A 25,441-nucleotide genomic window follows, 5' to 3' on the forward strand; every position below is an offset into this window, starting at 1 on the left:
CCAAATGCATATGCAAATTCAAAATCTAAATATAACATCATGTATGAGGGCTCATTTTGGGATAGATAATTATTTATAACTACTTCATAAGTCTATGCAGGTTCCATGTAAACTCACTATACTCTATGTTTTATTTATTTATTTATTTTTAAGATTTTATTTATTCATTTTACAGAGAGAGAGAGGGAGGGAGGGAGGGAGGGAGAGAGAGAGAGAGAGAGAGAGAGAGAGAGAGAGAGAAGGGGGTAGGAGGAGCAGGAAGCATCAACTCCCATATGTGCCTTGACCAGGCAAGCCCAGGGTTTTGAACTTGCAACCTCAGCATTCCAGGTCGACGCTTTATCCACTGTGCCACTGCAGGTCAGGCACTATACTCTATGTTTTAGACAACAGTATCTTATCACCTCTTACAAATCAACTTCAATATTCTTGTATCTCTCACTGATGTAGCAGACTTGGTTGCTTTTCCCTATCTACAAAGTAATTCTTGCTCAGTATTCAATTATCAAATAAGTGTATTTTTCTTTCTAATTTCAATTCTAAAACAAAAATTTAAAAAGCACTCTAATTTTCAGTTTACTACTTAATGGTCTGTAAAAGTAATACTGCAAACTGTCCAACTTTAACTTCTATGAGGAAGTACTCACCATTACCGCCAAAGATATGAATATCCAATTGTTCACAAAGGTACATTACAAATGTATTCACCTGAGGCAGGAGACCAACAAAAAACACTACTGGGAAACAGAGTGTAAACACTGTAGAAGGAGAGAAAAGTATATTAAAACTAGTATACCTCATCCGTCATTTTGTTCATTTAAGATCATAAAATAATAAAAAGTAATCCAAAATTAACATAAACTACAAAGCAATTATATTATTTCTCTATATATAACTGATTAGGTATTAAATAACCTTTTCAACTATTACAGCTTTAAAAATGGTTTCAACCAATTTCACATAATAGGAACCTGAGCTCTAGAATCCAAAGGAAACCTTTCATCATCATCCTCAAGAACAGAAGAATCACTATATTTGTGCATCAAAGCTTTTCTTTACTCCTAATAGTCTTATAGTTCTGTTCCTCACTGAGAGGATTACAATAAACAACAAACGAAGCCTATTAAAACTATTTTTATTTATATAATTGATCTATTTATCAGTAAACTGTTCATATACAAATAAATTAATGTTAAGATCTGAGATACTTTAAAGATGACTCACCTATAACTAAATCCCTGGCTGATATAAGTACCAGTGGATTGGTGAAAGTTATTCCATATAATTTGAACTTGGCTGTAGTAAGGTTTCTGCTTCCGTAATCCAAGAGCCAAATAAGACCACAACATAGACAGAAATAAACTGGTCTGCTGTAGGCAATGATACGATTATGACCCTGAGAAATGATATTTAAAAAGAAGGCAGTTTAGTTGATTTTAAGAGTCAAAACTAGCTACTGAGATCTTTGATGGCTTACATTCTAACGATTCAAAATGCTTTCATAGGAAAGACTGGTTTCTGACTGCTGCAAAAGAGAACAAATATGGAAAGGAGAAAAAACTGAATAAATCATGTGATAGTAGTGAATTGAATTCGAGGTATCAGTACGAGCTCACTATTTTTAATATGTATATCGATAGATATGAGTAGATGTGTGTGTAATGTGTGTGCGTGCATGTGAGTATAAAGGTGATCTTGAAACAACTCATGAAGAGTTGGGGGCACAGATACCCCCCCACCCAGTTGAAAATCTGCTATAACTTTTGACTCCCCCAAAACTTAACTACTAATAGCCTACTGTTAACCAGAAACCTTACCAATAACATAAACGCTGATTCACACATATGTTATATGTGCTATATGCTGTATTGTTACAGTAAAGTAAGCTAGAAAAGAAAATGTTATTAAGATAATCAATAGAAAGAGAAAATATATTGACAGTATTTAATGGAAAAAATCTGTAGCTGGGTGAAAAAGGTGACGAGATCAAGCAAAGAAAAAGACATTTAAAGACAGACAAAGTGTGGGGATTGCAGGAGGGAAAGGAGGGTGAGGGGAGGAACAGGGGGTAGAGGGTCAGCAGATGGTGACCGAGGGAGACTTGACTTGGGATGGTGAATACACAATACAATATACAGAACATGTATTGGAGAAGTGTGTACTTGAATCCTGTATAATTTTATTAACCAATGTCAGCCCAATTAATTCAATAAAAAAACGTTTTTAAAAGAAAATAAAAATTGGCCCTGGCCAGTTGGCTCAGCAGTAGAGCATTGGCCTGGTGTGTGGAAGTCCCAGGTTCAATTCTCAGGCAGGGCACACAGAAGCAACCATCTGCTTCTCCACCCCTCTCCCTTCTCTCTCTCTCTCTCTCTTCCCCACCCACAGCCATGGCTTGGTTCGACCAAGTTGGCCCTGGGCACTGAGGATGGCTCCATGGCCTCGTCTCAGATGCTAAAATAGCTCAGTTGCAGAGCAATGAAGCAGCAGCCCCAGAAGGGTCGAGAACTGCCTGGTAGGGGGCTTGCTGGATGAATCCCCGTCAGGGCACATGCGGAAGTCTGTCTCACTGCCTCCCCGCCTCTCACTTAATAAAAAAATAAAAGTTAAAAAAAGTTGTGCATAAGTGGACCCATTCAAAAATTCAAGCCCGAGTTGTTCAAGGGTCAACTGCATATGTGTGTGTGTGTACATATGTATATAAATACATATATTTCCTAGCTTTACCCAACAAGAGGACCTAGAAGCAATGACATTCTAGTAACATAGATTACTACCCTTCATATCTTAGTTTATAAATACCATTACTCACTTAAAAAAAAAAAAAGAAAACAGGGTTCCACATAGAAAAGGCTAGTTTCAGGGTAGAATAAGTAAAGTATAAGATGAGCTTAGAAAACACTGCTATACAAAAAAAAAAAAAAAAAAAAAAGTACTTAAAGTATGGTAAGAATGAAGGCAGACTGATGGGACTCCCAATGTCCAAATCAGAAACAGCTTTGAGCATCAAAAGAAATAATGAGAGCAACATTATATGTCGTCAATTGGATAAAATAAAAATCCATGAATCTACATCAATACAAAATGGAAAAAAAAAGACAAAAGGAAAATTTATTACATAAAATAAAAAGTCAAATAAATGTAGAGGGAATAATGGAATTATAGACTCGCTATTGGGCAACAATCAAATGATGGTTCAAGCAAGAAATTTCAATAAATATTAAAAGCAGGTGAAACAACTTTAATAATATAAACAAATAATAATAAAAACAAATGGGCGGAAATCTGAGGGGCAAGTGGACAAAGGTATATTCTCAAAGTATCTCCCCCCATGAGATATGTATTAACCACAAGAGAAAAATAGTGTAATATTACAGTAGAGGACTGGTTCTCAAAGATATGAGAGGGAACTTTGACCCCCACGAGACATTAGCAATGTCTGGAGACATGCTGGTTGTCACAGTTGGGGTGAGGGTACTACTGACATCTAGTGAATAGAGGTAAGAGATAAAGCTAACTATTGTATAATGCACAAGACAGTACCCTCGCCCAAAACAAAGTATCCAGCCCACAATGATAACATTGCATTGGTTAAAAACTGTGCAAAGGCCCTGGCCAGCTGGCTCAGTGGTAGAGCTTCAACCCAGTGTGCAGAAGTCCCAGGTGTGATTCCCAGTCAGGGCACACAGGAGAAGCAACCATTTGCTTCTCCTCATCATCCCCCCCACCCCTTCTCCTCTTGCAACCATGGCTCAATTGATTCTAACACAATGGCCCTGGGTGTTGAGGATGGCTCTATGGAGCCTCTGCCTCAGGCACTAAAAATAGGTAGGTTGAGAGAATGGGCCCAAGTGGGCCGAGCATCTGCCCAAGACAGGGGTCACTCACTAGGTGGATCAAGGTTGGGGTGCATATGGGAGTCTATCTATCTCCCCTTCTCTCACTTAAATTAAAAAAAAGAAAACTATGCAAACACTAACTACCCTTTATCAAAATCTGAAGGCTAATATCACCAACAAAAGCATAAATCAACATCATGTGCTTCCTGAAGTGATGCACTGGGAACATATCACATTCTCAGTGCTCCTACCAAAAAAGCATGGCCAGTACCCAATCAAGAAGAAACATCAGACCAACTGAGGGGTGGTCTATAAAATAACTACCAAATCTACCAAAAATTCCAACAGCATGAAAGATAAAGGAACTACTTCAGATTAAAGCAGGTTAAAAAAATCAAATGCATAATCAGGGATTTTTTTATTGCCAATTGAGAAAATAGAAAAATCTAAGTAAGAACTATAGCTTAGAAAATAGTATTGTATCAGTGTTAATGTCTTGATTCTGATAATTATATTGAATTAATGTAAAGAAATGCCTTTGTTTCTAGGAGACACAGACTAAGGTACATAGAGGTATAGGGACATCATATCTACAATTCATTCTCAAACAGTTTGGGGGGGAGAGGGGGAGAGGGGGAGAGGGGGAGAGGGGGGGAGAGAGAGAGAGAGAGAGAGAGAGAGAGAGTGTTGGGAGAGTGAGAGAGAGGAACAGGGTGGGGAGGGTGGGGGGGGAGGAAAACTAGAAAGGGAATAAGCAAGTATGATGAAATGTTTACACAGGGATCTGGGTGAACAACATCAGGAATTCTTTGTACAATCCTTGCAAATTTTCCCTAAGTCGGAAATTATTTCAAAATAAAAAGTTAGGGCCAGTACTTGCATGTATCATTACACTTCAAAAGCATTCTTACAAAATAATAAACAAACAGTTGAAAGAAAATCATGTGCGCCTCCTTGCTTAGTTTGGTTCATCAACTATCATTAAGTGCCCCAGTGTATGGGTAAAAATAACTATATTCAAGAAAGAAAGGCCTCACTATAAACTGTTCTTGGAGTCTGATCTTGAATTACTTTAAAGAGAATGACTTTTAGTCTTTCCATTAAATAAATATTCTATGGTAAGGTCTAAAACTGAATCATGCTTTACAATAAATAGTGTTAGGCAGCTAATAATTTTGTCTAAAGTCACAAAATGAATAACAAGATTTTTAACCTCTTTAGTTAGTGTCCATGGGTTTAAACACCAGGTCAATGTAGTACTTCTTTGTTGTTGCTTCTAATGATTACTTAAGCAAAGTAATGTAAAGCTTTTCCTACTTCAAACTTCCTTTAATACTTATTCAAGACTTATTGTTCAAAATTTATTAGATGCAAGTTATCAAATAATCATGAGTTTATATAAAACATGTCTACCTATTGATAACCTCCTCCTAAAATTGGCTGTCAAAAAGTGAATTATTATGTTCATTTTCAACCAAGATTTAGAGTCCACAATTATAATGCCATTTCATTTCTTGTTAATAAATCACCTATATTTCTAGTAGTGTCAAAACTTAGATGAGAATACAGTAACATAAATCTTAATTCAATATGATATATGATCTAAAAAAGATTTTGATAAATGTTAAAGAACCATGAGTTGCAGGCATATTAGTGACTTACATGTCTGGGGGAAGAAGAATCTGGTTGAACACTCTAAAAATGAAACAGAAAAACAGATTATACTACTGAAGTCCTGGTAGTTTTAAAAGCAACTTTTAAATACCTCAAATAATTTGAAGTAAATTTTCCACAGATAGGAAATGACCTATATTAATTCTGTTGAATCATCAACAGAAGACAAAACATCTCCAGACAACAGTGTCATTGTGGTATTATAAAACATCTCAATCTTTCCTAACTTTTAAACTTATTATGGCTAATTAATCATTTGCACCTAGTTTAACGTTTCGGAAATGGTATATGGTAGGTAGATCCATCTTATCGCTTGGCTCATTACGACTGAGTATGTTACAATAGAATTTTTTCTTTCTTAAAATATCTTATTTTTCAATTACAGTTTACATTCTATATTAGTTTGTACGAGTTTCAGATGCACAGCATAGTGGTTAATCTTAATGTATAAGAATGCTTTCTTATGTAGCATCATTCCATTCAGGAAATGCACAAAATATGGGTTTGCTTATTAAAAAAATTCTTGCTCTGCCCACAAATTCCAAGTTTAATAAACAATTCAGTGGTATTTGTATTAAATATATTATTGCATTTTCACATCAAGATCATCAAATAAGTTAGGCAATATCCTTGTAAAAGATTTTATCAGCTTTCCATAAAAATGTCCAAACATATTATTACTTCCCAAATCATGACATTTCTCCCAAGTCCCAGTCCATTTCCAATAGCATACCCAACAATTTCACTAGGATGATCAATCACCATCCTACAATTCCAGATTGGATCAAGCTCAATGAGTTTGGCATGTGGCCCTTTGCTGGATGTAAGACGAAGTTATCTTTAAATTCTTTCAATCCCAACAGCTAGCCTCTAAAAGCTTCTCTTTGGCCCTTTCTTATTTCTGTTGATGACATTACTATTCTTTTCATTAACTAATTTTAAGACATCTCAGTAATATTATACCTTTTCCATATCTAACCACAGTAACCTAAAAGCAGTATACATAACTAATGGCAGGGAAACACTGGAAACAGGGAATAAATTTAAATGGTTTAAGCCAGGGGTAGTCAACCTTTTTATACCTACAGCCCACTTTTGTATCTCTGTTAGTAGTGAAATTTTCTAACCACCCACCGGTTCCACAGTAATGGTGATTTATATATAAAGTAGGGAAGTAACTTTACTTTATAAAATTTATAAAGCAGAGTTACAGCAAGTTAAAGCATATAATAATAATTACCAAGTACTTTATGTCGGATTTTCATTAAGTTTGGCAGAATAAATCTTTATAAAATAACTTGCTATAGTTAAATCTATCTTTTTATTTATACTTTGGTTGCTCCGCTACCGCCCACCATGAAAGCTGGAACACCCACTAGTGGGCAGTAGGGACCAGGTTGACTACCACTGGTTTAAGCCAATGAAGAAATAAATTAAGGTTGTTGAAATGGGGAGCAGGAACAAAGGCCAGAAATTTTAACATAGTATCACCACATTGAATCAAAGGCACTTGGAAGGAGTAGAAGCTCTAAGATTTTGAGTTGGTATGCTATTGTCAAAAGCAATGCAATTGGGAAAGGAAAATATCAGAAGATGATGGTGTGGTATTTTTTAAATGTGCCAAATGCCTGTTTAGATACAGGACTAAAGCTTGGATGAAAAGTGAAGACTCTGAGATATAAATCTGGACATAAATCATATATACAGGGACAACAAATAAAAGCAATAAAACAATAAAATAGTATGACTTCACTGGCAAGGAACTGCAAGCTGAGAAGAGAACCAAATAGAACCCTAGAGAATTCTCATAAATGAAGAGGTGGTCAAAAGAACAAGGAGGGATCAACAAAGGAAAATACAGCTATCTGAAAAGCTGGCTAATCATCAGGGCAGTATAAAGTCTCAGACAACAATGAGGAGAGTATAAAAACACAAGATAGTATTCATAGGTGTTGAGTGAATACTCACAGAGAACGAAGCCTAAAAGAAGGGCATAGATTTGGCAATTTGAGATTATTAGCAACCACAAAGAGTGTAATTTCAATACTGCAATGAGGAAAAAGTATGAATGGGTCCTCAAAAAACAGAACAGTTGACATAGGTGGCTTATCCCAGATGCCTATCTATAAACATCTGAACAGCTGATGGTATGAACAGAACTAAGTAAATAGTTTTCAGGGAGGAGATGGTGGGGGGATGGGGTGGGGTGATGGTTTAAATGGTGATGGATGGAGACCTGACTTGGGGGGGGGGCACACAATACAGTGTACAGAAATGAGTTGTAGAATTGGGCACCTAAAACTTGTATATGGTAATTTTGTTAGCCAGTGTCACCCCAATAAATTCAATTGAAGAAATAAATAAATAAATAAATTTCAGGGTGGGCGAGTGTTCTTCATGTGAGCATAAATCAGGCAAATAACCAATACAAACAAGACTATTTCACTAGTGAAGAAAGAAAGGAAAAACAACAGTCCATGTTAACAGTCAGTCCACAGATTTTGCACAAAAGGTAAAAAATCTGGTACTAGATTCCCCCATTTTTAGCAAGGTTAAAGTTGATAAATTTTGATATTTTACAGCCAGTCTTAAAATATCAGTAAACAGTCACCAATCTCCTGTTTCCAATGTCTTAAAGGAATATATATATATATAGACACACACACTAGTTTTGACATTATTGTATATGTCAATGATAGAGCTTAATATGAATTTCATCTACAGAATAAAAGACTTAAAATATAGATGCGGGAGAGTTAATGTTGCTAAACTGACAAGAAATAAATTTCAAAAGCACAAATTCTTATTTGTACTAAATGCCCAAATATTTTCTTTTAATAGCAAATGTAGCTTTAAGGATGCTTCATTTACATATCACTATTTTTTAAAGTTCTGTCCCTTTTATTCCTTTCCCAATCTAATGTAAACGTCTAACAAAAATAAATTAAAAATTAATATCCTTACTATAATTCAGTGAATTAATTATGTGAAACCTTCTGCCTTTTAACACAAATATTATCCATAGTCTGAAAAGAAGAGAGATGCTGGTACCTTCAGTAGTGAGTACTGACAGCTGGCTATCACCAGGCAGAACTGGAAGACCCAGATGTCTCTGAAGAAGCCTTGTATGAGAAGGACAGATCCCAAAAATGCTACAAGAATAGCCAAGATGACAGCTAACACATTTTCTAAGATCTCTCGGTTTCTGTAGACAGGAAAATTTATGAGTTAGTATATCATCAATATAAAAACTAATCAGAGTGAAATAAGGGAAGGCATCGATAGGAAGTTCATACTATGCATGTTAAAATGGTTCTTGTACTGGGTTTGAATAAGATTTTGGGACACACTGAAAAAGAAACTTGTTTATGTAGGAAATTAAAACAAATTCTTATGTGCAAATAAAGCATACTACAATGCATTGTGAAGTTTTTATTTTAATGCACAATATAGTTTTAAGTTTTATTTTTAAAAATTTACTTTTCTCAACATCTTTTCCTAGCTGTCAATTTGTGGCAAAAAAACAACTTTGATGGCAAAGAGCTATAGAGTGAAACAAAATCTCAAAAACCGTTTCTAAAAAATTAAAATTAAAAGTTGTTATTCTATATGTTAAAACTTGTGACCAATTTTGATACCATGTGGTTTCATTTTCCCCATCTCATCTGGCTTGAGCACGGGCTCACCAGCTTGAGCACAGGGTCGCTGGCTTGAGCCCAAAGGTCACACTGGCTTGAAGCGCAAGGTCAATGGCTTAAGCCCAAGGTTGCTGGTTTGAGCAAGGGGGTCACTGGCTCAGATGGAGATCCCCAGTCAAGGTACACATGAGAGCCTAACCAGGTGGTGACACAGTGCATAGAGCATCAGCCTGGGACGCAAAGAACCCAGGCTTGAAAACCCCCGGTCGCCAGCTTGAGCATGGGGTCGCTGGCTTGAGCCCGGGGTTGCTGGCTTGAGCAAGGGGTCACTGGCTTAGTTAGAGCCCCCCAGTCAAGGCACATTGTGAGAATGCAATCAATGAACAACTAAGGTGCCACAACGCAGAATTTATACTTCTCAACTTTCTCCCTTCCTATCCGTCTGTCCCTCTCTCTGTCTCTCTCATTAAAATAAATAAAGGTACATGTGAGAAAGCAATTAATGAACAACAAAGGTGCCATAACTATGAGTTGATCGTTCTCATCTCTCTCCCTACCTGTCTGTCCCTGTCTCTCTGCCTGTATGTCTGTCTATCTGTCTTTCTCTTGTGCTTAAAAAAAAAAGTTTTGTCATATTTTCAAAACAAAAAACACTGGTATTTCCACTGATCTTGTAAGGCAAGAATTACAGATGGAATTCTTGATTTGTGGAATTACAGATTTGCTGAATCCAATGACCCTCGTCAATCCTGCTATACCGCATACTGTCAACACTGCTAGACATGAACTCGTGCTCTACCCCTGGCTTTCTTTAGTCTTCAATTTTGATAATCCAATTTATCAATTTGCTCTTACTCATCTTATTTTTTGGGTGTTACATCTAAGAAATTTTGCCTAACCCACAGTCACACATATTTTCTTCTGTTTATTTTTCCCCCATAAGTTTTACTGTTTCTGGTTTTACAATAAGGCCTATGATCCATTTAAAATTAATTCTTGTAATATGGTGCAAGGTAAGGAAACAATTCTTTTGTTTTTTGCATATGAAAATTCAATAGTTCCAGCATCTGTTGTAGTTTTCAACTCAAGACACTTTAGTTTTCATCTCTGTAAATTTGATTTTGGTCTTTTTTGTTTGTTCTATATCTCTACCAAACATTTTTAACATATGGAGTACCGTTATAACAGTTGTAAAGTCTTTGAATGCTAATTCTAATACCTGTGACAGTGACAGGTTGGTTTCAATTAATTTATCATGCCCCTAATTATAAACCATGTTTTATCCGTTGTCTGCATAGCTGGTAACCTCTGGACGGTGGACATGGTGACTCTTAACTTGCTGGGTCTGAGAATTTCTGGATTCCTGTAAGTCTTCTTGAGCTTTGTTGGAAACAGTTTGGTCCTTTCAGGTCTCACTTTTATGACTTGTTAGGTGGGTGCGGAATAGTGCTCATACTAGGACTAATTACTCCCCATTCCTAAAGCAAGACTTTCCTGAATGTGCTACACAGTGCCCATGAAATATGAATTATGAGTTTCTTCCACCTGCTGGTGGGAACAGGCAGTATTCCTGGCCTGTGTGAATGCTGGGCACTTCCCTCTATTTCTTTCACATGGTTCTTCCCCTGGTCTCGGGTAGTTTCTTCACATAAATTCACTTGTCAATACTCTGCTAAACAGTCGAGGAAACCCACCACAGATCTGAGATTCTGAGCAGCAGTCCTTTCTCTGATGTTCTGTCCTACGGACTCTTTAGCTCCATCTCCACACCAGGAAGTCTGCCAGACTCTGCGTTAGTTGCTCCCCATTGTGTCCCAGCCTGGGAACTCTTTCAAGCCAGTAAAAGCTGGGGCAACTGTATGGTCCACATAATTTATTTCCCATCTCTCAGGAATCACTATCCTTTGTCGTCTCATCTCCAATGTCTTGAAAACCATTGTTTCACGCATTTTGTCTGTTTGTCATTGTTTTAGGTAAGAGGAGAAAGCCAGTCTTTGCTACTCCATGCTAATTCCATGCAGCATTTAGTCACCACATTCATAACAGACTAATACTGTTTGCTATTAAGATTAGTACTAAGAGACAGGAAACAAAGTTTCCCCTTATGTCTTTTATCATATATTTAGGATTATGTTACCTATAACCTGAAATCATTAATGCTTCATTTTCTCTGAGTTTTATGTAGTGTTGCATGATTCTTATTGATGATAAAAAGGTTTTCGTATATACATTAAAAGTGCCACAAAAAGGTTTTTAATGAGTTCAAGAGAATCAGTGTTTGGGAACTGATTTTATCTCAAATTTTATCTCAAAAGGACCAAAATAAAAAACATTTTCCAACATGGTAAGCAAGTAAAAATGTCAGTGAGTTACTAGGAACATTTCAATTTAAAACTAAAATCTATACATATCTTTACTATCACACTAAATTCTCACCTGTCAAACAGGGCCAGAAGTGTGAGCCTGTCGAAGTGGATGCCGACCCACAGCTGGGGCAGGACCCAAAGGCGGTAGTAGTGTTTCACCTTCTGGGCGGCTTCCTCTGTTGGACCGTAAGTAGCTGCCAGATCTGGGCTTAGATCAATGTCTTGTTGCTCCAACAAATCTGTATCGATGGTCAATAGTCTGTTCAATCGAATCTGTGGGAGAGAGAGCTAAGAGAAAGTCAGTGCTGAAGGCTGAACACATCTGTCATCAAGTCACCATTCAGGGTTACCGATTACCTAAGCCCCTTAATTTTTTATACTGGTCCACTCCTCGTGGATGTGTTATAACCACTAGCAGCTACAGAAAGTACAATAGGAAATGAAGTAAAATAAAGCAACTTAACAGGCCTTTTGGAAAGCTTTTACCAGGAAAAGTGTTTAAAATCTTAACATTTTATGATTGTTTAGTTAGTAAATACATTAAAATCACTTACAGTGAATCATTAGTGGCTTACCTTCTCCCTGTCACATTTAGTCAGCTCTCATTAAGCTATGAACCTCATTACCATGTTAAATCTAAGATCCTCTGCATTGGACCCAATGCCTTCAACTCTCATGTACTGCAGTTTCTTATCACTGTTGTTACTGTTCTCACATCCCTCCCCCGCCCCCCACTCTGTTTTTGCTGTTCTGGCCCGCTGCTCGTCTGAGATGCTACAGGAAATAACCGCATTGCGTTTCTTTTAGCTTTAACTCCTCCGTTCACCAGTTCCCCTGCCTCTGAGAACCCAGTTCAGGCATTGAGCTCAGCACAAGCCAGCATTGTGCTGTCTCAAGGCTCCAATACACTTCGCAGTAGAAAAACAATAACCATTTTCCCTATGTTACTTTCTTATGGAGCTTCTAAGAATAAACCACAGCATAAAGTAGGAACAGTTTTCACTTTTTTCAAAGACATACACGTGTATAGTTAAGACATACAAGTGTGTAGTTACACAGCCACTATCTCTAAGCCTTTACAAAGACATCCTCAAACACTTCTTTTCTTATGCTCTATAGCAGGGTTCCTTAACCTTAACACTACATGAATTGTCAGCCAGATGATTCTAAGCTGTGGGGTTATGCTGCCCACTGTCGGGTGTTTTAACACCCTGGCTTCTATCCATTAGATACTGGTAGCATTCCCCCTGCTGTGACAAGCAAAAATGTTCCTAGACATTGCCAAATGTCCACTGGTTGAAAACCTTTGCTTTAAGCCAACTCCCATCTAAATTCTTAAAACCCTGTTCACAACTCGTCTTCATAATTAACCCCTGCAGCACTACACTTACCTCCCTATATCTCTTGTGTGTTATTTATAAGGATTTCATCCATTTTGTCTTTACCAATTGTTGGGCAAATGAGTTTGTAAAATCTGTATTTTCTAGGTTTGCTCACTTTTATTGTTAAAATTGGCCACTGCCCATGTGAATGGCGCTGCCAGGTGAAACTGCTGATTACTCTCCTGCTTGGGAAGGGGCTTTGTTATGCTAATATGTGCTGGAGGAAGGGTTTTTGCACCAAGAAAAGTTTGTGTGGAAGAAGGAGAAGCAGCAGCAGCCAAGATGGAGGGGAAGGAGAGAGAAGCCAGTATGTGCAGAGATGAGAAGGGAGAAGGGGTGCAGATGGAGAACCAGAGGTGGCTGAGCTGGTGGGGGCCTTTGATTCTAGGAAAACCTGGATGTGTCAGTAGCTTTGTGAGCACTGAATGAGAGGGTTTTGGGGCTCTGTGTGTTTTTTTTACTTGCCTCCTGGGTGCAAGGCTAGAATAAAGAAATGACCCACCAGTTTTTGGCTCCACTATTTCTCAACCGTCTGTCTGAATCTAATGGGAACCTGCATGTGAATGGCCACAATGATGGCGGCCCCTGGCCATACACCCAACTTCAACATATAATTTCAATGGCAAAGACTGTTATCTTTTTAAAATATCTTACTGTATTTTATGTAACATATTCTTTATACAGTGATGTCATCACTAAGCTTTCAAAACATACACACTGAGATATAAATAACCAATAAATAACTGAACTAATCTCATAATATTCAAAGTTAAAGTTTTAAAATGAATTAAAAATGGCACAACCAGATTATCACATTGGTGAATAAAGGAAACTTTATATATCCTCAAAATGTGATTACTGATTCATACATAGCTAATTAAACTTCATGGTACTTGTTTAACAAAGAACTACTAAGAAAAGATCCACTATGGGACAGCAAAAGTATTTTGCCATATTTTTCAACAAATTTTGTATTTTTCTGATTTAACAGCAATCTGAAAACATATTTTATAAAAATAAAGGAAAACCTACCACATCATGTGGATAAAATCGAACTGAGGTAGAACTGGATACATGAGAATCCGTGTCACTAAAATAAAATGAAAAAGATTTTAGGGAATAAACAGCTTGCCAGGTAATAGAAAAATAAAAAAACCAATCTTGTAACAACTAGACATTGTATTACAGTGTCTTCATTTTTTTATGTCAACTTCAAAATGTAAGACATTATTTTCCTAGAGCTGTGATTAAGAGTATAGTCTCTTAGAGTATCTGTATTCAAATCTCTTCAGCAACTGAATGAGATCTTAGACATGTTATCCAACCTTTATATATTTCAGTTTTCCTCATCAGTAACATAGGATGACAGTACCTTTATTCCAAGGTTCTTATGCAAAGTGTTTAAGAAAGCAATTGACATATTTCCTAGAACCACAATAAATTTAGCTAAACAGCCCAGAACATGACAATTCAGTTTCTATAGTTCAGTCAAGGTTACATTTCAAAACTTGAGACCTTACCACATTTATGGTGTAAGAAATTATTTTTGTCTTGAATTATATTAAGGCTAATTACTTCTACTCCTGCATTCTCCTACTGTTAGAAAACACCTAACACACCAATTTAATCATTTTTGACATGAATTCTGAAACTGGACTAAAGGAGTTTAAAGAGTTTAGTTTCCTAAATGTTCCGTCTTTTCAGCAGATATGTGACACTTTCATCTATGTGGCTATAAAATCCTATTGCTTTAAATAACATCTCAACACTTAAAAAACTAAGTGAATTGCCCAGAGATGTATGTAACCTTTAAGTAGGTGTGTCCATTATTAAATGGAAATCCTAAAAGAATCAAATGACCCTAGTGAAAACAGGGAGCTAATTAATCAATAACGAATTTTGAAGTAGCGACTTGCACAGATGAACAATAATATTAAAATTTTACAAATTTTTTTAACATATTCTAAACTATAATTATGTCTTATGGTCAAGATTTCTAATTCCTTATTTTCTTTTCTAATATCAGTGTTATCTTAAATAATTCCTTCCTAAGGAAAGGTGGAAAAAGAAGCTAAATGTAACATATGACCTTCTTATAGCTGGCAAACAAATTTTAAAATAAAATAAAAGCTGGTCGTTTAAGATACCTGACAAAACCCTTACAAGGATGTAAAATATTTAAATTACACATAAGAAAAAGGAAACGAATGGGTATAACTTAGTTGTGTAAATATTTTTCTAATAAGCTTTTTTACATCCTATATTTATCATGAAATCTATAGTTAAATTTGCAACTATGCAAACTACTGTCCTACTGTAAGATCAGCAGGAAATGTTTACTTCATTTTAAAAGACACAATAGCTTTTAAGAATAATGCTTTTATTCCAAAGCAACAAATTCTACTTTAACTCTCTAGAGACAAATGTACTATGACAAATTAAGCCAATATGAACAAATGTTTTAAAACATTTACATATAACGGCTTACAAACACTAAATATGGCACATATATGCAAGTACACACACTCTTCCAAAATGATTTCACACATACCAGATATTAGATGCTCTTCTTGTTGCTGGTTCAAAATTCACAAGTGACATATCACAGCCACCAGTCTCATAAAGTGTAGAAGAGAACTTACCTAGCAAATAAATGATTTTTTTTAAAAGTCATTAGAATACTCAGAGTTTTTCCTTCACAAACACTAAATTTTTTTTTTAACTTATTACAATTTAAGAAAATGTACTATAACCTCTTCCCAAAATATTTTAAAAGAAATGACTGGCACATAATTCAGCATGTAGACTGAAAAGTAATGCTAAAATAAACAGTGGGCAGAATGTCAACATACATAATCAGGTATTAAAAGGTACTGAAGTCAGCTTTGCAATACCAGTCTCCTCTTCTCCCCTCCCAGAACATTCTTAAGTAGTATTATGAATGAATTTAGTGCTGTGTAAAAGTCACCTGACCACTACTTGCAAGCGGTGAGTGAGCATTTGGAAAGTTGCTTAAGTTTTAAGACAGCTCACACTGCCAGATGACAAATTTTTGTGATCAACTTTTGTTTGTTTAGAAAAAATGAAGACTGTCAAAATGGATATAAAGATAAAGTATAATAATGTTGGTAATTAAGTAAATGTATTTAATGAACATTATTACTTGTAGATTGCACAAGAACTCTAAAAAAATTTAGGAATACCATTTGCTGTAGCTGAGTATCGCTACTAAACTGATGGAAGATTTAGGAATGATGGTGGTTGCAAACAAATACAGGTTTAAAAGACTCTTAAAATGAACTTTATAAGATAAAATTATTTCTGATAATGAAATTTTAAAAAGCTAGATACTGTCTGAAATTCATTCTTTCCCTTGACAATCTAGGGTAGTCGTATCAGTTAGGTTAGGGAGGATAAATAACTGATATAAGCTTCTAGTAAGCAATGAGAAGACGTGCACATCCCTAAAACCGCATGTCATGCATCTAGTCCAGGCTGCTTTTCCATTTATGGGGGTTTGGTTTACCTAGCTGGAATTACTGAGGTTATGGATAGGAAAAATCTTAAAGGGCAATTTCACCTCGTGGCAGGGCTAAGAGATTTCTCTTCCATGACTATAATAAAAATAGTATACTATAAATTTTTATTTCAGTGAAATCTTTGAAAAGTGACAATAAAAGGTCCTCATAATACACTAATAATATAAGGATTTACAGAACATTTCACCAATTACTTTAAAAGTACTAGAATTGGAAAAAAGTACTTTATTTAATAGCATAATTTGAGAACTTTCTATGGATCAGAAGGAATACACAAATGTTTTATTTTATTATAGTGTTTTTTGTAGTAGCAATTTTTTGGTCAGAATAACATATTCCTGCAATAAATAAGAAAAACAATGTCTGAGAAATGCTCAGTTCATCTGCTGTTTTCCAAGGGAGGATTACTCAGCATGTGGATTACCTAACACTGCTGTCAGGCATGAGTCATACACTCTTAGCCCCTCTAAAAGAAACCAGATTCATAAACAAAAATGAAATTATATAAGCTGTCAACTTGGCTACTTCTTACATCTATTACTGACAATTTTTTTGAAGTGTTAAGGTGAATTGCAGAAATTGTTAGTGGAGAACAAAAATCAAAAGTATTGGCTTGACTGAGATTTAGAAATTACTTTTAAATTGCAATTGTTATGCTCTTTCCTCACTCACTGTGGGTAATCAGGTTGGTTACGCTACTATAATTAACTTACATTAACAGAAAAAATACCTTAATAAAATCACTGATTGTATAAATGCATAAGAATTATACACCCATGTTAAATAGCTAGAGGGCTTGGCTATGGTGTGTGAAATCCAGGAAGAATGGATACGTGCGTATGTTTATATCACATAATTGGTGTGCATTTTAGAAATAAGTTAATTCTATATTCAACAGTATTTAATTAAAGCATATTCTGAGTAATTAAGTACTCCATGGGATTTTTAGTAATATAAGTCCTGTTCTTAGAATAGTAAATAAATATTTACATGCAACTGAAATCAACTAAAGATTAATACTCTTTGTACAACTGGAAAAAGTAAAAGAACATTAAGTCACTATACAACTATGTCTTTTATGTAGAGATGTCTAATATGAAACTTTTACCCAGAAATAGATGCATTTTAAATAAATACAAACAAAAATAAAGCATGTCCCCTACAACACTATTTTAGACAAAAAGCTGGAAAATTGAGCAGTTTTATTACTACATAAATCTGTAACTCTGAATACTTCTATACAAACCAATGACTAAACAAGTAATAAAACTTAAACAAAAAAATTTAAACAGAAGCATAAAACATGTGTAAGAGCAGCTATAATTTTAACAAATGTGCACAACTTCAGTAATACTTTTTATTTCTCCCTAAGAAGTTTTGGTCTACCTACTAGCTTTAAGAACGTGTTCAGGTTCTTAAAAACATACATGGCACATGCCAGAACAAAGTAACATCCTATCAAGGCTTCATGGTATATTCCAAGCTTACTCCACTGAAAAAGCAGATTCCATCCACTTCTATCTTTGGGCTGAGCAAATAACAGCACTTCAGAAGTAACAAATTTTATCAAAAGATAAGCAACTCAAAGAAAAAAAATACACTAAAAATATTTAGCATAAGGCTTCAGTGAAAAATGAGCAACATTTTAATGTATTATTTGATAATTAAAGGCATCTTCAAAAATAACCAGAACAGAAATCAGTATATATTGCTTTGGTTAATAAAGATAAAGACTATCTTAAATTTGTCCAAATCATCTTAGCATGCATAACAATTTTACATATATCCCATTTGAGATTAAACCTATGATCATAGTTAACATTAGGATCCAAAGTAAAATGTGCCTTTATTAATAGTCCAATCTTAACATTATCCTGTATGAAGAAAAATACTTCAATTTAAATATTTCTAATGACCATAAGTTGGGAAGAAAATAGAAAATCAATGCAATTATTTCCTCTCCACATGAATTATGATTATAAACTAAGTCATCTCATCATAATTCAACTCTCCTGTCATAATTAATTATATCTAACAGAATGGCTCTGTCACAATTTAAAAAAGAAAAAAGTTCATTTCTGGCAAAATAAACAAGATGGGGGCTGGAATTACAAACTTATGATATTGACTATAATATAGCATCTCCAAAGCTAAAGAAAAAAAATAAGGTATCTGGTACTTTTTAATTTTGAATATTCAGTAACTACTATTGTCTATAGAAATTAAATTTAATTATGCAAAACCATTTCTCTGAGGTAGGAGAATTTCTACCATAGGTCAATTTATAAATGATCAACAGGAAGAGGAGTAAAACTGGATCCTGACTTAAGGAAGGAGGACAATTGAAGCACGTGCCCGAGGACACAAATGGTCCAGCAGACCGATTCAAATACACACTGGCAAACACAGACGGAAGACGGGAGAAAGGAATGGGATTCTCTCACTTGTCCTATCAATAAAAACCCCCGCCACAACACACAAACACATAAAGTCTGTAACTAGTGCTCGCCTAAGAAAGCCAACTATCTGGTTCCTGATGTCACCATTCCACCTATGTACTCTGGAGGGAGGTGGGTACTCACAGGACAAATCAGCTGTAGGGCTTCTCTAATCACCCAGTACCAACAGCAGAGCCTGTGCTGTTCAGTCTGTGATCTGCAAACCTAATCCTGCACACTTCTCAACTGCCTTCCCCTTCTCTCGCATTACTCCTATGGCTGATAGGGTTTTAAGAGCAAAGAGATACAAAGGAGGCAACTTTATAGTGTTTTTTAAGAAGGCTGTTAAAGGGCCACACACATCTATCTATATGACTAACCTGAGTATTCTACAAAAAGTGTTTATTTCTGATAATAAGTATTGAATATATTATTACACTTTTGAGAGAAGGCCTTTAAGATTAGTTCCTACTTCATGACTAGCACCCCCGTTATTATGAGTTTTCACCCATACAGAAATGATTCCTTTTATTGCTGCTTACAGGTTAATGGACTTGTTTCTCCCTAGATGAGAAGGCAGGAAACTTTATGTAAAAGGCCAGATAAATCTTAGGCTTTGTGGGCCATAGGGTCTCTGCTGGAACAACTGAAGTCTGACATCACAGTATGACAGCAAGCACAGCAAATGCATAACATAAATACGTATTTACTTCACTAACAAAGACAAGATTTTGGCCTAAGGCTGTAGTCTGCCAACCTCGGTACGAGGTTAAAAGTCTTAGGCTTCTAAAACCACTTTAATTCTAGTGCTACAATGAAAATCAAATCACTATGCTATTTTTAATGAAAGTTTCAATATTAAAAAGAAAAGTTTCAATATTGAGAACCAGTCCTTCTCTTCCTGGACTGCACAACACTGTGGCTAGGTTTTTAAACAGGAGAAGAATAAGAAAAGGGCACGTACAAGAACAAAGATGTTGATTTAGAAGAGAGTTTTTGAGAACTGGTAAGGTGTCAAGACAGATAAACCTCCTGCTTGGCAACAGTAAAAGAGATTTACTTAGATATATTTACTGATGTGACCATTGTTCTCTAGTTCTGATTTAACAGGACATGCCTTACTTCCCTGTTAACTTCACACCCACTGACTAACCCCAAGAATAGGTGATCCTTCCAAAAGTCAATATACAAGTTCATATTCTACTTTGATTTAATCTGCTCATATTTTTTATTACCTTGGCAAAATAATCCATAATAGTAATATTGATGACATCACAATTAAGTAAACTAAAAGGCAAGCCACAGAATGGGAGCAAATATTTATCATTTGTATCTGACATATTATCTGTATCTAAAATGTTAAAAAGAACTCTTACACCTCAGTAATAAGACAACCCAATTTTAAAGTAAAACATTTGGACACACTTCACAAAGACGATAGATATGGAGTCTTAATAAGCACATCAAAAGATGCTCATCATTTTTAGTCATAAAAGAAATGTCAAGTTAAATCACAATGAGATACCATTATACATCCACTAGGGCTAAAATTTAAAAGACTGACAATAACGAATAATAGAAAGAACAGTAACAACTGGAATTTGAACACATTACTAGGTATGTAAAACCACTTTTGTAAAGAGTTTAGAAGTTTTATTTACAATAGCCAAAAACTGGAAACAACGCAAACATCCATTAACAGATGAACAGATACAGAATGTGCAGCAGGCTCACAGAAAACTCAGTAACAACAAGGAACTACAAACACAACATCATAATGAATCTTGAAAGCATCATCTGAAGCTGAAACTAAATACAAAGGCTACAAATTGTGTAATTGCCATTACATGAAGTTCTTTGAAAGGGAAAACCATAATGACATAAAGTTCAGAGTGGCTACCTGAGGCCAGAGGTGGAGGAGCAATGAACAGCAATGGGGACACAAAGAATGTTTTTAAAATGATAGAAATGTTCAGTATCTTCATTGTGGTGTTTCACATATATGCACATCTGTTAAAACTCATAAAATTGTACGTGTTAAATGGATGCACTTTGGTTGGCTCAGTGGACAGAACGTCAACCCAGTGTATGAATGTCTCGGATTCGATTCCCAGTCAGGACACACAAAAGAAGCAACCATCTGCTTCTCTCCCCCACAACCTCCCCTGTCTTTCCCTCTTCCCTCCCATAGCCAGTGGCTCCATTCATTCAAGCACTGGCCCTGGGCACTGAGGATAGCTTGGTTGGTCCCAGTGCCAGCCTCAGGTGCTAAAAATAGCTCGGTTGATTCAAGCATCGGCCCCAGATGAGGGTTGCTGGGTGGATCCCAGTTGGGGCACATGTGAGTGTTTGTCTCACTATCCCCCCTCCTCTCACTAAATAAATAAATAAAATGGATGTATTTTATCGTATCTAAATAATATGTCCAGAAAACGAATTTAAAAACAAAGAAAAAGAAAAGATTGGTCAGGTAAAAATCAGAGTAAATCAGTGTAAGATAGCACGTAGTCAGTAAAATTTCCACAAGATAACAATCAAGATTTTGGAGAGTGAGTGATGCTTGTTTTGTGTTTCATTTTTAAAATACTATGCATTAGAAGATTCAAAAGTAATACATAAAATGAAGAGAGCTCCACATTCCCTAGAGATAGCCCCTGTAAAGAACAGTTTTCATGTTCTTCTGAACAATTTCAATACATGTTTTGTCCCAAGACAAAAGGGATCATTCCGCACATACACACTTTCTAAAACCTACTTTTTTTTTTTTTTTTGCTTACTAAGTAGCTTACTTTTTTTTTGAGAGAGAGACAGAGAGAAGGACAGATAGGAATAGACAGACAAGAAGGAAGAGAGATGAGAAGTATCAATTCTTTGGTGCAGCTCCTTACTTGTTCATTGATTGATTTCTCATATGTGCCTTGACCAGGGGGCTACAGCTGAGCAAGTGACTCCTTGTTCAAGCCAGCGACCTTGGGCTTCAAGTCAGCAACCTTTGGGTTCAAGTCAGAGACCATGGGGTCATGTCTATGATCCCACACTCAAGACAGCAACCCTGTGCTCAAACTAGTGAGACCGCACTCCAGCCGATGAGCCTGCGCTCAAGGTGGCAACCTTGGCATTTTGAACCTGGGTCCTTGGTGTCCCAGTCCAATGCTCTATCCATGGCATCACTGCTTGGTCAGGCAGTAGCTTACATTTTCATATCAATAATACAGACGTATCAAGTCCTGAATATTACACTATGTTGATGTACTATCATTTCTTTCAGGGTTCTCTAGTAATAGACATTTAGGTTAATATTTTCAAAATTAAAAACAATGAATATCCATATATATATATATATATATATATAGTCTACCGGAAAGTTCTGTCCATTTTTGGAATAAAACAAAATACAAATTTTTCTTACCATCTACTTTATTAAATAATATAATTGCCATTATTAATGATTTCTTGCCAGCGTGAGGGCAATTTGTATATCCCATTTTTGAAAAATGTTTTATCTTTTGGTGCAAAAAATTGAACCAGTGCTTGTTTGTTATCTTCTCCATTTTTGAATTTTTTGCCCTTCAAAAAATTTTGTAAGGACAAAAACAAGTGATAGTCGGAGGGTGCTAAGTCCGGGGAATATGGTGGATGCGACAGACATGCTTCTGTAGCATTTCTTCCTTGTTGAAATTCGTAAAAATTACAGTGGCGTAAATGAACTTTATCAGTAGCCATGGGTACACTATGGCTTCACACATAAGACTAATGTGAATCAACTTTGTTTTAGTTAATCTGCTACGTCAGTATGTATACATTAAGTGATAAAAATAGAGAGGCAGACATGCGCCAAATAAACATGTGTTTATGTGTTGAAACTTGTGATAGAAACGGACAGAACTTTCCAGTATATATCTTTGCATGTTTATAAAATTTTTGGATCAAAAAAAAATTGTGGATCAAATTTGGTCTGTAGTTTTAAACTATCCTCCAAAAACATTCACTCTTTCAGTTGTCTATTTCTCTAGTCCCTTCCCAACAATGAACATTCAACAGATTAAAAAAAAAAAATCCCAATTCTATTTTTAATTTGCAATTTTAAAAATTATGAGCAAGACTAAGCTGTTAGTCCATAATTGCAAGCTACTTATATTTCTTTAAACTCTCAACTTTTCTAGGTCACTAACTTTATCTTCATGTTGAGGAATATCTACGGGATAAGAGTTAGAATAGATAGACTTTATCTATATTTATTTATTTATTTATTTATTTTGTATTTTTCTAAAGCTGGAAACGGGGAGAGACAGTCAGAAAGACTCCCGCATGCGCCCGACCGGGATCAACCCGGCACGCCCACCAGGGGCGATGCTCTGCCCACCAGGGGGCGACGCTCTGCCCCTCCAGGGCGTCGCTCTGCCACGACCAGAGCCACTCTAGTGCCTGGGGCAGAGGCCAAGGAGCCATCCCCAGCGCCCGGGCCATCTTTGCTCCAATGGAGCCTTGGCTGTGGGAGGGGAAGAGAGAGACAGAGAGGAAGGAGGGGAGGGAGTGGAGAAGCAAATCCTCAGTACCCGGGGCCAACTTGCTCAAACTGTGGCATGGCTGTGGGAGGGGAAGAAAGAGAGAGAGAGAGAGAGGGAGGAAGAGAGAGGGGGCTAGAAAGTGGGGGGGGAGAAAAAGAGAGAGAGAGAGTGTGTGTGTGAGAGAGAGAGAGAGAGAGAGCAAGAAAGGGGGAAGGATGGAGAAGATGGTCGCTTCTCCTGTGTGTCATCAGAAATGAACCCAGGACTTCCACACGCCTGGCCGATGCTCTACTGCAGAGCCAACCAGCCAGAGCAAGAATGTAACATTTTTATAGATGAATAAAAATGATCTACTATAACACAGGGCTTTGAAGTAGAGACTCCAAGGTTCCTACAGCCCTCTTAACTCCACATGTAGAGTAAAAAGGAAAAGTGTTATGAAGTAGTCAAAATGCCACAGAGTAAGTACATGACATATATCATCTTTTTTAAACAACAGGATAACTCTAGAAAAAAATCACTAAAAGTATAGAGCATCTGAGTTTCTGCTTTTTTTGTTTGTTTTTTAACAGAGACAGAGAGAGAGTCAGAGAGAGGGATAGATAGGGACAGACAGGAACAGAGAGAGATGAGAAGCATCTATCATTAGTTTTTCATTGCGACACCTTAGTTGTTCATTGATTGCTTTCTCATATGTGCCTTGACCATGGGCCTTCAGCAGACGGAGTAACCCCTTGCTCGAGCCAGCGACCTTGGGTCCAAGCTGGTGAGCTTCTGCTCAAACCAGATGAGCCTGCGCTCAAGCTGGTGACCTCAGGGTTGAGTTTCTGCTTTTAAAAGTGAAAGTTTTATAGCATCCAAATCCTACTTCTGCTTAATAAAAAGGGCAATAGGGTGCTGCCCGATTTCCTTTAAGTCTTGTTCTAGAGCTGACTACATTTTCAAGTTAATAAATTCTGTAGTAAAGCAGATTATCTCAAAGAATACCTTCTTTCTCAATCCATGTACAGTAATGAAACCTTAGAAAAACTAATTCATTCATCACTTTTTAAACCTCAAGAACATTACTTATTATATTTGTTTTGATAAACTCATCCTGTTTTCTTATCTTTAGCATTACAGTATTTTTACATGAAAATAATTTTGTATATATTTTTTCAAAGCAACGACCACCACTAATATCGTACAAAGAAAAAAACATACATAACTTTTCCTGTTTTATCTAATCTTATCTAGAACATTTAACTATCAAGTATAATAGCAGGTTTCATCATTACATCAATTTATTAGTCTTAATTCAAAACAGGAATTAGGATTCACATAACAACTGAGAAGTGATTGCTAAAGTTACAGAAAAAGAATAGAATTTTAAGGCTACCTGAATTCAGAGTCTCTTGTGTGACTTATCTGGGCTCTAAGCACAGCTTGTTTTGTTTCAGTAAAACTGCAACTTACTTTAGAATATAGTAGAAAATCAACAGCAAATAAACAAGTCCAATAAAAGACTAATGAGAAGGAAATTAACCTTTAAGATGTGTAAAGAGCAACACTGAAAAATTTGAGAAATTCTTTGACAATAATTTTCTTTTCAAAGATGTTAACTTTAAAACTTATCCATCACTTCAATCATTTGAACCTTTTAAAAAATAAGTGTGCATGGAAATAAAATCTATCAATAGGAAAAAAAACCACCCAAATTTTTCCAACCAGTGTATAGATTACACACTTATAATTCAGTTTTACATGGTAATCTTGAAATGTTAGTCAAAATGCAACAGAAAAATAAGGATTCTCCATATAGGAAACGAATGTGGTTACACACTATGACACCACAGAGTAAATATATAGAAATAAGTTAAGGAAAACTACCTACACTTTTAATTAAATAATGCCTAACTGCAAATTTCTTTTAATCCAAAAAGGCTGTTCTTCAGTTTAAAAGTAAATACACAACTATTACACATATGTGCACTTATACAAACATTCATATGCACTCAAATATACATATGTGTAAGAGTGTAATTATGCAAGTTTGAGTGTGTATATGTGTATGGGTA

General features: G+C 35.9%; 1 protein-coding gene across 5 annotated transcripts in view; it reads right to left on the reverse strand.

The window, feature by feature from the left end:
* PCNX1 (pecanex 1) overlaps window positions 1-25,441 on the reverse strand; it is a 168,107-nt gene that overhangs the window by 56,635 nt on the left and 86,031 nt on the right. For 3 of the 5 annotated variants that reach the window (XM_066274509.1, XM_066274506.1, XM_066274507.1), the window contains 7 exons: window positions 15,451-15,541; window positions 13,932-13,989; window positions 11,588-11,805; window positions 8,565-8,718; window positions 5,502-5,534; window positions 1,225-1,396; window positions 648-758 (listed from right to left, as the gene is read on the reverse strand). In XM_066274509.1, coding sequence (XP_066130606.1) covers window positions 648-758; window positions 1,225-1,396; window positions 5,502-5,534; window positions 8,565-8,718; window positions 11,588-11,805; window positions 13,932-13,989; window positions 15,451-15,541 — 837 coding nt within the window. The remainder of the gene's footprint in view (window positions 1-647; window positions 759-1,224; window positions 1,397-5,501; window positions 5,535-8,564; window positions 8,719-11,587; window positions 11,806-13,931; window positions 13,990-15,450; window positions 15,542-25,441) is intronic. The other 2 variants (XM_066274510.1, XM_066274508.1) reach the window with 1 other exon arrangement.

The sequence above is a fragment of the Saccopteryx bilineata genome, chromosome 4, assembly GCF_036850765.1.
Source record: "Saccopteryx bilineata isolate mSacBil1 chromosome 4, mSacBil1_pri_phased_curated, whole genome shotgun sequence".
Classification (NCBI taxonomy): Eukaryota; Metazoa; Chordata; class Mammalia; order Chiroptera; family Emballonuridae; genus Saccopteryx; species Saccopteryx bilineata.